Source organism: Mustela putorius, unplaced genomic scaffold, assembly GCF_011764305.1.
Source record: "Mustela putorius furo isolate JIRA1106 unplaced genomic scaffold, ASM1176430v1.1 tig00000095_pilon_pilon_pilon, whole genome shotgun sequence".
Lineage (NCBI taxonomy): Eukaryota > Metazoa > Chordata > Mammalia > Carnivora > Mustelidae > Mustela > Mustela putorius.
The window spans coordinates 6,655,345-6,673,940 of NW_025421280.1; the positions used below are offsets into that span (position 1 = coordinate 6,655,345).

Genomic DNA, 18,596 nt, shown 5'->3' on the forward strand with positions numbered 1-18,596 from the left:
TATGCTAGGCTCGGATCCGGGGTGCATAATGAATACAGCAAATCCCTTGCCTTGTGGGAGCTTACATTCCAATAGGGGAAGATAGGTGAAAAATAGGTGGTGTGTGTAAGAGTGGAGTTGGAAGGGGAGTGTTCTGTTTTCCATAAGGTGAGCAGGGAAGTCCTCTCTGGAATTTTAATCAAGGCTCCAGTAAAGTAAGTGAGCTACTAGGACTTCCTTGGCAAAAGACAGACCAAAGACAAAAGCAGTGATGTTGGAAGGGTTTGCATGCTTCAGGAACAGCAGTCCGTGCAGCTGGCACAGAGTGAGCTGGCAGAATGGTAGGCAAGGTCCAAGAGGTGGGGTTGTGAGGTGTAGGTCGTGTAAGGAAGGCATCTGGATCTCATACCAGAGGAGATGAGAAGTCATCTCCCAGAGGGGTTTGAGCAGAAGAAGGATGTCATCTAACTTGTGTTTTAACAAGATCATTCTGGCTACTGAGTGGAGAACAGAATAAATTAGGACCAGTCAAGGCAGGCTACTTTAGACTGTGGTGATATTGGTGCACAGTGGTATGTGGTCCGAGTCTAGGTATGTTTTGAAGGAAGAGGGGAGAGGAATTTCGGACAGACTGGATGTGATCTGAAAGCGAGGAGTGGAGTAACAAAAGTTTAGACCAAAGCAAAGTGAACAAAGGAATTACTGATATAAGCAAGCTTGCTTTAGAACTTAAAGAGCATTATGTAAGGTGATATTAACCATTATATAGTTAATGATTATATAACTATAATCATTTTGTACCACAGGCCAAATATTTGACAGATTAAAATCTCATTCCATTCCACTAAGACAGAAGGTATTTCACGTTTTTCACCAGTTTTTAATTCTGTGGAACTCACTAGTCAAAGGTCATGTTACAACAGTGGAAGTTTTTAATGAGAAAAGATTTTATTATAAGAAACAATGCCATCAGGTAAAAATGCAAAAAATTGTGCAATTATGGCAAAATGTTTAAAAACATCTACACATTTGCCCCCAAAGGACTACAGTACTTACTCCATACCTGAGCACTGAACATTAAATGCCATTTGAAACTGCTTCACATAGGGAATCTGATTCCTTGCAGAGCGCACCCACTTCTCCTCATGCACCAGTGAAATCAGGCTGATGCGTAAGCATCAACTTTGTAGGTTAACAGAAAATGAGGATGGGAAATAAAGAATACAGTTTCTACTTTCCTATAACGTAGTTATAACAAGTCCAGTTTTCAATGTGTAAAAAATATATAGGAAAGTGCTACATACATTCTTCAAATGCAAAAACAAAGTTCAAGTGGGACTGGCATATGTTAGCCTATATTTTAATTCTGTAGTCCCCATTGTGCCTTTTACTTATATTCTCATCATACTATGCAAACGTACCTTAAATATCTAAACATATATACCCACACAAATTACTAATCTTAGCTCTCTAGGACCTCTTCTGAAATCATTTTAAAAGTGGCAAAATATCCCAGTTATATAATTTAAACAAATATTTCTTTGTACAAAATTCAATATATACTCTACTCCCATAGCAAATTCTAAACATTGGTTTTGACACGCTATACTTAGATCACACCCCCAATATAAATGATTATATAGCAAAGGATCAACTGTTGTGCAGATGAACAGAAAAAAATCTGCAGAATTAGCCACAGTATATTGTATTCCTATAGATCACACGGCACATGTAAATTGTTAACTCATTGTTCTATGTCATGTTTTCAAGTAACACATTTTTCTAAATAAATACAGAAGATTGTCAAAAAGCGGCAGGAAATCTCAGATATTCAACAAAGCTTTCAAAAGTAAATTACATGAACATCTCTTGCAAAAGTTAGTTAGTTTTCTCCTCCCCTTAGCAATGCAACACTGGAAAGATGCTTCAAAGCACTCACAGCAAAAGCCCACAACAGCATGTAGATAAAGAAAAACTAGAGAGAATAAAGGTGGTTGACAAAGTTTAGAAAGAGATTATAGACATACTATCAAGGCCAATAAGAAACCACATGTCCAACTTCCTAAGACTAGATTTTAAAATGTTAATTCTATAAATGCTGTCCACTTTAAATTCTGCTTCAGAAAACGTTCCTTACTTGTAGAGGTCAAGGACAAGCAGTTTGGAAAGTTTCTGAAAAACGAGGTATGTGATGCAAAGAGGCAATGTTTTAAATTTGTTTCACAGTATCACATTACAATTTGTGCAAGAGTTTTTAATACAAACCATGCCAGTTTGTTTTCTTTAACAGAATCAAAATGTTCTACTTGAGGACAGACTCTGGGCTATCCCCATATCCTTTATCAATTATTCTAGGCATAGTAAAAAACAAGTTACTAATGCAAATATCTGCCTTGGGTATTACAAATGAGTTGGTTTGTCCTTTATGTTACTATTACTAACTGATTGTTAGAAATTCATCCATTCAGTATGAAAAGTGATTTACTACCTACAATGCTATGGTTCTACTCACTCGCTCTTTCCCTCTCAATCACCTTCAGCTAGAACAAGGTTTTCAACGTAAAAATATACAATCTGTTAAGTGCAAAAATGAAAAAAAAAACAAACAAAAAAAATGAGGTTTTAATGGTCATATGTAACTTAAAAGCCATTAAATTAGACCACTGCAGGAGTTTTAGGTTTTTAGAAAACAAAATTGTAAAAGCAGGTATAAAACTTCACATTATGCTCTGTGCAGAAGAGAAATAAGTTCCCTTTCACTGTACCGATAATGAAGGGGTGGGGGGAGGATGGGAAGGAGGCAGGGCAACAAAAAGGCCCGTGTTAGTGCAAACTGAGTGTCATGTTCTCATTATTCTAAAACCGAGTCCAGTTCGAGATCTTGCTGTCATTTAAGCGGAGAATCTTGTGAAGTCACAGGAGTTCAACAGGTAAAGTACTATGCCACGAAACCAGCATACCAACTTGAAAAGGTAAGCACAGGCTCAGACAATTTAAACTTATCTAGCTAGACACATGAATTCACTTAGACTAGCACCAGCCACCTATGAATTTAAGCCCTTTTCGGGATTTGTAAATAATGAGTCAGTGTGAGCACTTGAAAAAGTTATCAACAGAAAAAAAAAAAAAACTGCGACTTTAAAACTTTAGCTTAACTTAAAGTTACATGGGAAATATGAAACAATCGGACTAAAAGCTCTTTCTCAGACAGATTTGTTTTCCTTCAACCTACACTAAAAACACACTTAAATCTCAGTACACTTGAAAACAGTACACAAATATATATATATATACACACATATGTAGATCTGTATGTATACATATACATATATATACATATATGTGTATATATATATATATATATATATATATATATATATAGAATGAGGATCTAAGTTAGTGCTTCTCTGTGTTGGAGAGGTCACAGCTAAAGTCCTAGTGATATTGCCTCAAATTTTTACCCGTATTTAAAATAAAAAGTCACATCAAACTAGTTCGGGTGTCTCTAACCATAATATCCTAACTGCTCTTCTAAGAGTGCATAGTTGTTGATTCATCTGGTATCTCAGTGATGAACTATCACAAAATTTTAGAATGAAAATGATTACTTTTATACCAGAAAAAAAAAATGCTGATAATTGCACTTTGTTACCTTTTGCTTAATGAAATGAAAACATCACAAGGATGAAAAGAAATCCCTCCCTATGCCATAATCTTTAAGAGCACCCACTGCCATGTTCAAACTCTCTCAGCTTCTTAAATACTGACAGCACTTCTTGTATCATTAAAAGATGAAGTTTCCCCAAGCACAAGATGCCAGTGAGCTCACTAAGGCCTGCTACTCATTAAAGTACTTTCTGAAGACACTGAGGATAGAGTTTAGCAACAGCACATTCAAAATGCCGGCCAAGGTCCCAGAGCCTGTCTGGAGTCTCGTACACTTTCATCCATTGGTCAGTGATGTCATCATATTGGTAAAGGGAATTTTTCCTGCTGGTTCTGAAGACATGTTCTTCAACGGTCACTTGAGTAGCTCGAACAAATAAATGTAGTTTATTCTGAAAAAGTACCAGTTTAAGGTATGGATTTATGGACTCATCACATGGAAAGTCCTTCTTCCGAGTCCATTTATTTAGTTCAATATCATAGGCTTCTACAGTAAACATACGTTGATGATTTCCACAGGTTCCAGCTATGTAGTAGATAGAGTCCTTGTATACAGCTGCTAAGCCCTGGATTCTAGGCACAGTCATGGGGGTTAAAAAACCCCAGTAGTCTTTTTGAGGCTCATAGAAGAGGAAAAATTCTCCTAAAAAAAAAGGAAGAAAAGAAAAAGAAAAAAAAGAATATATATATTTACATGTCTGTTTTTGGTTTTATGTTGAAAAGTGTAATTTTCCAAATACTTCAATTTCTAAACTATTTCTTGTATAATCTCCAAAGATACATTCTATAGTATAATAGCTTAAAATGTCTTCATTCCATGGCAGAACATAACACAAAGTATTATAGTTAGCCTGAATTGGGGGATTTGTAAGAGGTAGATACAAGGAGTTACCTTAGCTTTAAGGCAAAATAATAGTTGAGAGCTTGGCTTCATTTATCCTATACATGTGTCTATTTTAGAAAATATATTTTAAGCCAGCTCTAAAAAAGCATTATCACTAATGGTTAGCCAGTAAGACCAGAGTATGTACACAGCTTCATCATGAATAAGCCACTCCACATTTATGTGCTAATTATTTAGTTAGAAGATAGCACATGGAATTGTTCAGATTGACTTCTATGGGCCATTAATATGTTTACTTTGGTGCTGCTATAATGCAAAGACAAATGTAAGAGGAGAAAAGGTGGCTTTAATATGATAGAAAACACACAGTTCATGGAGTTGACTTCGGGTCACTTTCAACTCTATTTTGATGATAAAAGGGGGTGCTGAGTCAGACTGCCAATATAAAAATGTCCAAAAGAATTAAACCAGTGAAGATTTACAAGAATTTTGCTAGTTATAACATTGTATAAAATCCTTCATTTAAAAATCTCGATCGATACTCCAGTAGCCACATACAGTACAGTATAAGCCTCTAACTATTTACATCAACTTTATTTATATAAAGAGGCTTTGTTTAGATTAGAAATACCTACTTCTAAACTGAGCTTCCCCTTCAAAATTGTTTTGAACTAGATTTACCCTTAACTACAAATTGAACTGCCTACTTAGTAATAGTGACATTGTAATTTGAATTCTTCTTAGAAGAAGAGCTTGTTAAACCGCCAGCTTTTAGTTGCACATCACCTTCCCTCATTTACTTTTTTTTTTTTAACATTTTATGTATTTATCTGAGAGAGAGAAAGAGACAGAGATAGAGAAAGAGAGAGAACGAGAGGGAAGGAGAGGGAGAAGCAGGCTCCCCACCAAGCAGGAAGCCCAGTGTGGGGCTCGATGTGGGACTCGATCCCAGGACCCTGAGGCAGATGCCCTATCAACTGAGCCACCCAGGTGTCCCCCCTCATTGACTTTTAACAGGATTCTTAAAAAGGCAATAGAAAATAAAAGTTTCTAACAGGTACTACCTCTCAATGAATTTCTTATAAAAAGATGACTCACAAAAAAAGTTAATTTTTAAAATCTACAGTCCCCTTAATAACTTAAACCAGATAGGTCATTAAGAAAACTTTCAGAGCCTCAGATTCCTCTTATATAAAATATAACCTCGGATTAAGCAATATTTATTTCCAGTCCTGAGATTCTGTTAATTCCTTGTTACTTTGTTTTAGTATTCACATTAATACATAACCTTTACCTTCCAACTGAAAGTCTTTTAATTAATTCTATTAAATGGTCAGCCAGCAAGAACAAAATATATATAGCAAAGCATCATCATATGGAATGATATAACTTATCCAACCATATCGGACAGGTTATACATCCAGGCTTATATTCCATTATTCGGCAAGACCAACAAACCTAATCATGTCCATTCTTCTATTTAACAAAAATAAGGTACTAGATAGTGATACTCCTTTTGGAGAATTAACTTGATATTGAAATTTAAACAAATGTGTTCAGGCATTTCTAGTCAAATAAAAGATGAGAGCGAAGAACATATTCTTTTAAATGGTATAAAAGCTAAAAAATCGTTATTTCTGCAGGAGTCACCCCTTTTTTTCTTGTTTTATTAAAGTAATAGTGTGAGGAAAACATATATAAGCAATTAAGAAACCCAGATGAGAGGGGTGCCTGGGTGGCTCAGTCGTTAAGCCTCTGCCTTCAGCTCAGGTCATGATCCCAGGGTCCTGGGATCGTGCCTGTTTCTCCCTCTCGCTCTCTTCTTGGTTTTATTCTCTCTCTTGCTCTCTCTCTCTCTCCTTCTGTCAAGTAAATAAATAAAATCTTTAAAAGAAAAATTTGCTATCACTAATTAGAACCTTGGATCAAATATCTTATTTATACTTACTTAGTCCTTCTTTCTACTCCTACTACATGATCTTCGCCAGAATACTAGCCTTCAATAGTTTAAACAAAACAATTTTCTTAAAACTAAGTATATTAGGGGCGCCCGGGTGGCTCAGTGGGTTAAGCCTCTGCCTTCGGCTCAGGTCATGATCCTGGGGTCCTGGGATTGAGCCCTGCATCAGGCTCCCTGCTCAATGGGAAGCCTGCTTCTCCCTCTCCCACTCCCCCTGCTTGTCTCTGTCTCTGTCAAATAAATAAATAAAACCTTTAAAAAAAATAAAATAATAAAGCTAAGTATATTAGATAGTCCCTCTTATAAAGCAAATGTAAAGAAAAAGGTAATACCTCAAAGCTTTTCAGTGAAAAAACTTGAAAACATATTATGGAAGGCATCATACGCTGCAGTGAAATTAAAATCTAAAGACTATCATTTCAAGGGCACCTGGGTGGCTCAGCATTATGCCTTCAGCTCAGGTCATGATCCCAGGGTCCTGGGATCGAGCCCCACATCAGGCTCTCTGCTCAGCAGGGAGCCTGCTTCCCTCTCTCTCTGCCTACTTGTGATCTCTGTCTGTCAAATAAATAAATAAAATCTTAAAAAAAAAAAAAGACTATAATTTCAAACTCTTTATAATTAAGTTCCCTAACCTTTGAAATCATAAGGCTTATCACAAAATTCTTCGTTCTTTTTCTCTTTTAAACTAATCAAGTTCCATAAGAAGTAGCTGCTACAACATCTCTTGATTATGTATTATTAAAGAGTAAAACAGTCCTGAATCAAGCTTAGAGTCAAAAATGGCTCTGAAAGTCTCTCCAAAATGCTGAACAGGTATTCACTAAATTATGTTTTCAAAATACTTATCCCCCATGATGTCAAAACACAGTAAGAACATAAAAAACTCACAGAATCATTTTAGTATCTTAGAGATCCCTTTTTTGATTCCAAAGTTCACTGCCTTTATAATTCCTTTAAAGAACAGACTTGCAAAAAAAAAAAAAAAAAGAAAGAAAAGAAAATACTCACAACAAACAGTTTAGGATAAGAAAGCAGGAGGAGTCCTCAGTTAAGAACAAACATCTGTTTTAGCGTAAGTACGTAAAGGACATTTGACCTACTCCCCTCTCCTGGAGAATAAACCAGTAGGCACCTACCCTGTAAAACATAGATCTTCTCTTTGTACTCCACAGCGTTATGAAACTCCATTGCAACAGGCATTGCGCAAACGCTCGTCCAGCAATTCTCTCTGCTGTCGTAGCACTCCACGGATTTTAGTGAGTTTCTCCCGTCACCTTCATAAACACGACCTCCTATTGCATACATCTTACCACAGCAATACACCAGTTTGCAGCCTATTCTGGCTCGCAGCAAGGGGGGTTTGGAAAGCCACCTATTGGTGGAATGGTCATACATCCAGAAATCATTTTCTGCCTTATGGTCGATGGAGACCTCGCTGCTGCTGGGCCGGTACCCTCCTGCAATGTAAATATCATTATCTGGTGATACAAGAATCCCAACTTCTCTTAGATCATTTGGTGGTTTGCATAGTTTAAACACTCTTCCTGTGACTATATCTAGACAAGGCACTGTTTGCTTCTTTCCTGAGTGTTTGTGGGCAGCATCAAAGCAAATGATCATTTCGGATGCAGTCATTCCAAGTCTCTGTGTGCAGCCATTAGTATTGGATGGGCCCTTTTCTACATAGCTTTTGGCTATAGCCTGTGCAAACTGAGGTGGAATTTTCTCTATAAAGGCCTCTTCCATCAGAGGAAATCGTATGCATTTGGCAAAAATTTCTGGAAGGTGCACTTCTCTTTCATTCTGTTCATGTTCAAACCACCTTACGATGCTTTCATAAACATGCTCTTCTCGGTCTACGTTTAAATCATCACTGTCTAGGATACTTATCAGTTGGTCTTTTGTCAACTGGAGAAACTCTTGTTCTTTGGTAACACACAGAAACTTTTTACGAATGTATTCTTTTGATCGATCTCCGAGTTCCTGATGACCATAATGATCAGCAAAGATGAAGACCCCAATAGAATTCTGTGGGTCCAAATGACTGATCATGTACTTAGCACATTGGTCTTGGATGGAAGGAATCTGGAAGATGCTAGCTGCAGTGAACAAGGCTTGAACATTGGCCTCTGTCAGAACCACTCTGGAGGTGTAGGCATAGTTCAACACTAAATCCATTGATTCAGCTTCAACACCAACTATTCGAACTTCTTTTTGAGTACTTTCTGTAAGGCCGCTAGTGAACATGGATCTAGGAACAAAAGAATGGTTAATAGTATATATGCACTCCAAATAAAAATTATTGTGACAAATTTTTCAAAGTATACAGTTACCTTACCACAAAGATAACCTTGGAGACTGAAAATATTTTAGTGTGTTTCCTGATATTCTGAATGGGGGTAAAAGCTGATAATCTAGAGTAAGGATTTAATCTGACTAATCTCAAAAATTCTATTCTCAGGGCCAGTCCACTTTTTTTTTTCTTTTTCCTTTCTTTTCTTTTCTTTTTTTTTTTTTTTGTTTGTTTGTTTGTTTAAATTCAATTAGCCAACAGATAGTACATCATTAGTTTCAGACACAGAGTTCTATAGGCAGGACACCTTATTTTCCTTGGAGCCCCTATCCAGGAGTCTGGTCAAGTTGCCTTAAGGACTTGAGATATTAACTCACCAGACCAATCAGAAAATTTAACAATACCTATAAGGTGTCAAAATGATATATTAGCATTACAGACTGTCTGATTGAACTCTTCATGTCCCAATGGAAGTGTACAAGGCAACTCGTCCCTGAAATCTATCTTTAAAAATCTCATCTCAGAAAAACAAAATGTTCTTCAGAAGTTCTTGTTCTCTACTTCCTTTTAAAACTATTTTCCCTTTAAACTATATTCCCTTTAAAATAAAACTATATTCCCTTTGAAACTATCCTTCCTTTTAAAACTATTATCTTCTGAATGCTTCCGTAATCGTTATAAGGAATATAAAGAACTTTACTTCACTTTCTCTTAGACATTTTGAAAACCTTTGCTTAATGAAATATACTCAGTTTTCTCAAAGCTACCATATTTTACCTATGTATATCTGAATATAGGTAAAGATTATACCAGGTTAACAGAATGCATACTTCTAAAAAGAATTTAAGAATTAACTGATGCTTTGGATACAATGGTTTTGAAAAATCCCAAGCTTTTGCCTTTGAAAGCAAATTTGTTTGTTTATTTATTTATTTATTTATTTATCTCTAATTTAAAATATCTGTGCATTTTGGGGACTTTTCTTGGCCAAACATTAAGTAGCCAAAAGCCTGGCTCTATATTTTAGTATTAGTCATTTACATACATCATTTGTCTTTCCCCTTCCTCCTTTAAGGCTTCTTTCTAGGCTGCTCTTAAAATTAAATACAAAAATCAACTCAAAATTCTTTTAAAAAGCCTTTGGGGAAAAGGGTTGTTTGCCCCTAGGGTGCTTAGTACATGTCTATTGAAGAAACTGACCTAACATTGGTGATAAAGTTGTTTACGCAGACAGACCCCTCTCATTTTCAAGTGTTAGATTATTTAAAAAAAAAAAAAATCCTTAAACTGTTAATTTTAAAATACAATGAGAAACACTGGGGATATACTGTTAATTTTAAAATACAATAAGAAACACTGGGGATATACATGGGTACAATGATAAAGCTTGTTTGCCTGGATGAACCATCTTTGAGGCCTACTTTATCTTCTACAACATAAATTTTAAGCTTAATATCACATAGGCTTTTTTTCATGATTGAAAACTAGATCTCCCAATGTATAAGCTGGTTTTCCATTTCAGGTGCTGAAAAACTTAGCTATACAGCTACCAATTAAAAAGAAAAATAAAGCCCTTCATTAGGAAAAGATTAACTCCCAAAGGAGAACATTACCACCTACCCCTTTATCATGGGAACTCTACTGACTTGAATAGGCTGGCCTCACACACAGGAGCACTGTGACACTTGATGGTTCTCTGTTCTAACAGGATCTATCTGTAAATGTTACGTAAAGATGGAACCCTTCCTCACACAAAATCCTGAGCAGCAGAAAGTATCCAATAATCATGCAGATTTTAATTCTGACAAGTCACTGGGATCATGAAGCAGCCATGCCAGATTTCAAGCTATTTTTATTTTTTTTCCACCAGTGATGCAAGACTTCGAAACTATTAAGTATGTCTTCCTAGATCTCACATAAGGAGCAGCACCAGAGCCAAGAAACTTCTCTAGCAAGAGATAAGAACCTAAGCCTTGAGTTTTCTAGCCAAATACCTTCATCTGAATTCATGCATCTTATGCTTAGAAAGTTTTCCAAGCATTTTCCTTAATTTCTTGTAATTAAGAAAATCTACTGTAGCATACTTCTTTTAAAGTGATTTGTCTAAGTCTTCAAACTAATTTTAATTACAAGCTAGAATATAAAACTTCAGTAAGATACAGACATTTTCACTTTCAAGTTTCAATTTTTTAAAAACTATTCAAATCTAATATACAATAGAAATTTCTCAAAGGCAACTTTAGAGGGGACCTACTCTTGTTCATTAAAAGTCATAATAGTGACTAAGAAGCCTGACTCTGGAATCAAACCCAGCCTCTACCACTTAGGAAGTAGTTAGATGATTTAGGCAGGTCATTTAACTTCCCCAAACCTCAGTTTTTCACATGTGAAATCGGAATAACTGTGCAGAGACAGGATGGTAAAGATATATAAAGCAATATATGTAAAGTAAGCTTAGCCCAGAAGTTGGTAGTAGTAGTTATTACATATATTTAAATGCACAGCTGAACTAACCATATCTAATGGGTAGTCTGGATAATCGAATCCCACCAGTAGCTTCCATTACCAGGCCAAACTTCATACCTTCTGTGTATAGGAGTTTCTTCTTTTTTTCCTTCCACCTCACTCCCTTCTGATGGTTAATACTTAACAGTCCAATGACCTATCCCTAGGCAAGTCTAAATGGTTACATCATAAGCATCAGACTGAAGGGACTATATTTAACCCAGTATTCTGAGAAAGAGGAACCAGAAACTACTGTCTGGAACATTACACTGATATATGCCCTATAAAGGTAAGCACCTTCAAAGGGAAAAACAAAATAAAACAAAAATACCTTTAGAGCATAGTTGAGATTATCTCACTGCCATTCAGGCACCATTTCTGAACAGTGAAATGCTTAAAAAAAGTGAGCACTTTAAAAACAAAAGTTAAACTCAAGCAGAAATTGTCTTTTTTTTTTTTTATCAGTGATCTCTTCTCAAAGTATGAAAATCTTTGTTAAACCCCAGTTTTGAAATTTTACAGTTCTAACGTTTTGATACACAAAGAAGAATGGAATGAAAAGGAAAACTTAAAAACACTTCTGGAAATCATGGAAATAATCTTTAGTCTGGAGCCTAAGATATTCATTCATTTTTATTTCATTGCTTTGACCCCCCATAGCATTAAAACAATCTACTAAATGGTAATTTGTTTTCAAAAGAATGCCCTATTATGTTTTAAATTCCAAGAGTTACATACACCAGAGCACTACGCCCCAAGGATAAGTTTTTGGAACAAATTCTAAATCAGCACCATCCACTAAAACTTCCAGTGATGGAAATACTCTACATCTCGGTGTTGCGATTGTCAGCCACTACCTACATGTGGCTACTGAGCACTTGGAATATGGTTACTTTGCCCAAGAAACTGAATTTTAAATTCTATTTAATTTAAAACAAGGAGGAGCGCAAGTCTAGATTTTGTAATTATGCACCTGAGACAAACAAAAACATACTCACTAACTTAAAAACCAAAGACCCGAATTCTAGAAGAATCTGTCAAGTCAAAAACAAGGGCTCAGTAAAATAGGGCCTGCTATTTATTTTCAGGAAACAAACTCATTGGTTTCATTTAATTGTCTCACCTGCGTTTTGTAATTAAGTGGGCAACACTGAGGAATAAAGGGAACCCGGTGAGGACATCAAACAGAAGTTTCTACCATCACCATACCTGAAGTAGGGGCTGATCGCAGCAAGAACGTTTCTATGACAGGAAAATGTTTTCCCGTGATCCACTTCCACTACAATGTCTGTCAACTGTCCTTCATCGTACATTGTTTTAAGTTGCTTAAGAATACTGCACGCATGGAAGGGGTCCATGGCATCGTGGGCTGTGTCTGAAGATGGAATCCCATTCGGTGTTGGGGAAGACTTACTTAAATCTAGGAGAAAAACGTACAGCCACAAGAAGTTCGGAGCCCGTTACGGCGTTCACGCTCCCCCCCGCCCCCAGCCCCCCGCCTACAAAAATACATCTTTGTACATATACACGACCAAATGGGACGGCGGGCTGAGATCTGGGGCGAGAGCGAGGGCTGCGCTGCAAGTTCAAACACCAGCCTGCTCCTCCGGGAGCCCGGCGAACCCGTATCCCGTGCTCGCGGAGGGACTGTGCAGGCAGAGCCGGCGCGGTGTCTGCGGCGACTCCGCCGGGAGCCAGAACGTCCCAGCCGAGAGCGAGGGCAGAAGCCGCACGAGGGAAGCTCCACGGATGGCGGCCCGCCAGTGCCCCCTCAACCGCCTCCTGCACTGGTCGAAGTGGTGGCGGGTACCCGGCCTCCCCATCGCTGCCCGGCCGGACCGCCCACCGCCCTCCACGCCATCCATCCTCCCTCCCCTCATCCCTCTCCACCTCCCCATCCTTCTCTCCGGCTCTTCATCGCCACCTCCTCAGCTCGCAGCCTGAGCCTGGACCTCGGCCCACCTCTCCCGCAACACACCTCCCCAGCCACCACTACACCCACCTGCCGACGCGGCCATTTCTCGACGGGGCCCCGGCTCCAGCTATTTAAAGAGGAAATGTCATTTCGCTTCTCTGGCTCCCGGGTTCCGGCTCTTCTAAGCTTCACCTGGCCAATGGGGTGGCCTCTGCATCCGGCTCCGCCCCTAGCCTCCGAGTTCCGTGTTCCGATTGGCCATGAGGTGCGCAAAGCGTTTCGGGAAATGTAGTTTTATTGCCCCCGCTCCCGCGTGGTCCGAGTAGGGCGGAGGCCCACGCCGGTGATTCTTATTGGCTGGTTATGGCGAAGGTGGAGAGCTGGGAATTCGCCAGCCTGTGTCCGTGGGGCGCGCAGTGCCTGCCGGGAGAGGTAGTCTTCTGGCCGAGGAGAGCTGTCATTCTGAGGGGCTGGGGTAGGGAAAGCTCTTGAAGTGCGAATTTCCCCATTTTAGGCCTCTCTCCAGGGACGCGGCTCTTTATTTATTTTTTTTTATTTATTTATTTATTTATTTATTTATTTATTTATTTATTTATTTTTTACCTTGTTCTTCACTCCCTAAACCTCTCGCCAGGGACTAGCTTCCGGTAGGAAAGCGGACTCTGCGTGAGGGCTGTTGGAACCAGAAAAATTTGGAAATGGACAAGAGGGCTGTTGTCCAAAAATGCGAAGGAAATCTGACGCTCCACCCTGAAGTAAAATATCAGGAGGCTCAAAGGCTAGCCATCTCTGATGAGTCACCTGTGACACCCAGTTGAAATTGCAGCGCCTTGGCCGAGTGCTCTGGCTTCTGCAGATGAATTGGGTCTGGTTGCAACGGCGGCTCCGGATCTTCCACTCCCACTCGTGCCTTGCTTCTCCCCGAACACCCGGAGAACACCTGTTCCACTTTTAAGAGCGCTTGAACAGCGTAGGGAGAGTCAGGATGCTTTCCTTTTTGCGCCTGGGAATTCGAGGAGCTAAGATAATTAAGTCTGAGATTCCTTGGGAAGACTTATTCGAGGGTGCCCTGAGCCCGAGCCAGGCATCGTTACTGAAGCCCGGGTGTTTTTCCTTCATCAAAATGTGAACTTAGATAAGACCTTTTCATGCTTGAGCACTGAGGTCCTTCACCTGGACCCTGTGAATAAGAATCACTGTCCCATCGGCCTCATAGGCTGCCAGCTTTTGGAAGGAAAGCAGAAATTTTTACTGTGGGCAGGTTTTGATTTCCTTGTTTTGTATCTCGAGCATGTAACAGGGTGTCTGGCACATTAGAGATACTTAATATTTTAAAAAATTAATGGAAGGCACAGAGGAGCTAACATTGGGAATGCTATTTGCAGACCTTTGAAATGGAAGTATTATCAGTGAATGGGAAGGAATTTTTAGTAAAGATATAGTTAGTCTCGACGCATAGCTTTTCTAACACTGAAAAGATCAAACAGGTGAGCTTCTGGATAAAGGATTGGAATTTAAGTTGTGATTGAAAAAAAAGATAGAGAATAATGAAAAACAATCCAGCTCTCCTAGCTCCACTGAAAACTTTAGAGCTCAGAACACTATAATTCCATTCCAGTTAACACGAATTGGTGTTTCCTTGGGCTTGGGATATATAAGCATTGATATACACTGTGTCGATCTGTAAACCGTGTCTGCACAGCTCTGCATGGATAAAATTGATTTAACCTCTGTTACTCAGAACCTTAAATTACCATTTTTATGATCTCAATGTTATTGTTTTCTAAGTTATGAAAATGGTAGAGGTTTCTTCACTCACCATGTTGAAGATTAACATCTTCAACATGTCAACATCTTGATAAAAAGGACATCAATTATTAGGGATTTAGCAAATAAAAATACAGGACTTGCAATATTTAGGACATAATTAAAGTAAAATATTTGTTATCTAAAATTCAAATATATTTGGGTGTTCTGTATTTTATCTGGCAACCTTTGCAAACCTGTTACAATATAGATTTTCTGGTTTGCATTTTGTTTTTGTCCTCACGATGTATCTAAGCCCTAAGAAATTTGGCCAGTTTCCTTTTTCATTTAATTCTCATCTAAGGAACAAACAGACTTGACAATATTGCTTAATTGATTAAAAGGAAGTTTTCTGATTCTTTGACTCACAAAAATTTCTGAATTTGGGGGTGGCAGGATACAAAGGACAAAGGCCAATCTAAATATAAATAGGGAAAATAGTGAACATTCATAATTACAAGGTTGCCATTTATATGACACTGTAAATAGACTCCATTCTACTGGGCAGATGGCATTACATAGTAAAGATTTCATCATCATTAGAAATGCATTTTAAAAAAAAGAATAAGGAGGAGGATGTAAAAATTGAGCCAATAGTCCCACACTATTCATTCTCAATGATCTTTAAGAATACAAAAGAGATTTTGTTACAGGGTTGATACTAAATAGCCAAAGACTACAGCTTTGTTTTCAAATAGCTCTAAATTGTAATTTTATAAAAACCTACTGCCAATCTAGAAAGGCAGCAGCAAAAGTAAACCAGTTTTCTTAATGCATTAAGTACTATATTGTCCTATGAAGCAATTTCTTATATATTTAGAATTTAAAGTAAAATTTGATAAGGATGAAAATTGAAAAAGCAAACCAGATATTTGAACGACCTGTATTTAGTTCAAATTAGACACTTGGAGGTTTATTATTTTAATATTTATTACCTAGGAACCAAAAGGAAAGAAGTTTGTTATACTTGTGGTTGAGAGTAGAAAAGTCTTTATGTTAAAATTCTAGCAGAGATGAAGAATTGTGAAAACAGCAAATTTGGAGAATGAAAAAATCGCATAGTCACCTTGTTTCTTTCTTTCTTTCTTTCTTTTATGCTTCCACTTTAAGAGAATGAATTTTAGCAATTATCAGCTATGCCCAGGCTACTGTTGATAATAATAACACACAACACAAAAATGATAGCAACCCTGATGAGGAAGGTATAAATGAAATAGGACATCACTCTGCAAATCGATTTCTAATTTTCCCTGTTCAGTACCAGTTGAATCTGGGAAATTGACCAGAACAATAGAAAATGAAAGTAAAGAGAGAATACCTGTAACTGTTACCTTTTAATAACTGACATCCTTCTATATTTTTCTTTCTCAGGCTATAGCTACAGCAAAATGTGATATTTTTCCTTTCTAAAGACTTTTATGTTGACTGAGTTAGTGCTTTAAAATGAAGTAACAAGTTATTTGATTATAAATTTCATATAATATCACATACTCAAAAAGTGGGCTTTTTGTAATGTTTAGAACCTGATATATTTCATAAGATTTTGTAGGGTTTTGTATTTAAAAGAAATAATAGATAGTAGATGGCAGAACTATATCTATCTATCTATAATGAATAGATAGTAACATCGGGTTTATTGATTGTATATTACTGGTCTCTTTGTATTTTAATTTTTGAAAATTTATTTTTAAGTAATATCTACCCCCAATGTGGGGCTCAGACTTATGACCCCAAAATCAAAAAAAGATCAAAAGTCACATGCTCACCTGGGCCAGCCAGGTGTCCCAGGAATGTTCATTTTAATTTCCTTGAGGTTGTGTGAGGCTTCAACGTGGTAGGAACTAGAAGACGGCCTTTTGTAAATCACTGAGGTTGATCATACTAAGGGTTATTAAAACACATTAATTTGCCTTTTAAGTGTTTGAAATTTAGCATATATATGAAAAACAAAAGATTGTCAAACTAGTGGCAGGGATATTCAATTCCTCAAAAATATTCATTACCATCTCCCAATCTGCATTTTGGGCAGACACTGTACAATGTTCCTGAAATCAAAAACAAGTTATCAATTATATGGAGAAAGAGAGATAAAGACTAAATGTTTATGTTCCTTCAAAATTGATGTTGAAACCTGATCCCCAGTGGGATGGTATTTGATGGAAGAGCCTTTGGGAGGTGATTAGGTTATGAGGGCAGAGCCTTCATAAATGGGTTAAGTGCCCTTACAAAAGAGACCCAGAGAGTCTCCACCACGTGAGGACACAGAGAGAAGACAGCTATTTGTGAAACAGAATAGGAACCTCACTAGAAACAAAATCGGCCAGAGCCTTGATCTTCAATTTTCCAGACTCCAGAATGGTGAGAAATTTCTATTGCTTGTAAGCCAACTAATCTACAGATTCTGTATAGCAGCCTGACTAGACTAAGGGGTGTGTGTGTGTGTGTGTGTGTGTGTAATATATAAAGGAATCATATGTGTATGATTCTTAACCTCAAAGACCTTATGATTTATCCGTTGAAATAAAACATGAAAATTCACATTTTTACATGAAAATCAATTTTTACATGAAAAATCAACTAAAAAATGAGGACAGAGGGCAGCCTCTAGTTTGAATAAAATGAGTATTTCACAAAATAAAAATTAAGGATTTCAGAAGGGATATGAGATTTTGTCCACCTGATGTGGGATTTCAGCTGGGCATCAATGGAGGGTTCACCACAGAAATATTCACAAAAAGAATAGTGTATATTCTTACCCATTTGCTGTATCTTGTCTTGATCTACAAGATAAAACATTAATTCATTCATACTTTAACATCGATAGGGCTTAATTCAGGGCTTGAACAAAGAAAAGGTAACACATGACTAACACATGACTATGTGTTACCTACATTATTTCACTTAATTTCATGTTCTAATTAAATTTTATAAGAACAGTTTTACAAATGAAGTCTAAATCCTAAAGAATTTAAATTACGTGTCCACAGTCATATAGAGATCTTTGACTCCAAAAGCAATTCTCTGTTGATTACAATATATAAATGTCCCTAGGTATAAGACAGAGGATTGAAAATAAGATGTAGAATTTTTTTTCCCCACTAAACAGGTCTGATTCTGTGTCAAACCATGGTCAATTATTGTCTGCTAGTATTTACCATGAATGGAAATACTACTGGTATAGGTGTGAGATACTTTCATACCCCAAGAAATGAGAAAAAAAAAAAAATTTAAGTCAGAGGGGAATAGTCACACTGTTAAGGTAATTTGACTTTGTCAGACCGAACTGATAGATTTAGAGGTATAGTAATGTAGTATTTTTATCTTTCCACTACATAATTAAATAAAATGGTTAAATATATACATATATGTGATTAATCACTAATATTTATTAAGTTGACAATGCTTCACTATTCTACAGCAAGACTGAATTATTGTACAAGACTAGAGACTGAATGGAATTACTCTATTATAACACACACACACCCCTTAGTCTAGTTATTTGACAATATTTAAGCTTAGAATCACTGTGAGAGCCAAGGCCACTGTCAAATGTGAGACATCAACACCCTTCCCTGTTTGAAGATTAGCTTATAATCCAAATTGAATTAATGGAATTAAAGAATGA

At 37.3% G+C, this 18,596-nt stretch overlaps 1 protein-coding gene across 1 annotated transcript; it reads right to left on the reverse strand.

Annotated features, from left to right (window-relative positions):
* Positions 1-905: 905 nt before the first annotated feature.
* Positions 906-13,377, reverse strand: KBTBD8 (kelch repeat and BTB domain containing 8). Its single transcript, XM_004738324.3, has 4 exons — positions 13,253-13,377; positions 12,460-12,670; positions 7,589-8,703; positions 906-4,288 (listed from the first exon to the last, which is right to left on the reverse strand). The coding sequence occupies exons 1-4, from the start codon at positions 13,266-13,268 to the stop codon at positions 3,825-3,827; spliced, it is 1,806 nt and encodes a 601-aa protein (XP_004738381.1). The 5' UTR covers positions 13,269-13,377; the 3' UTR covers positions 906-3,824.
* Between the last annotated feature and the right edge of the window lie 5,219 nt (positions 13,378-18,596).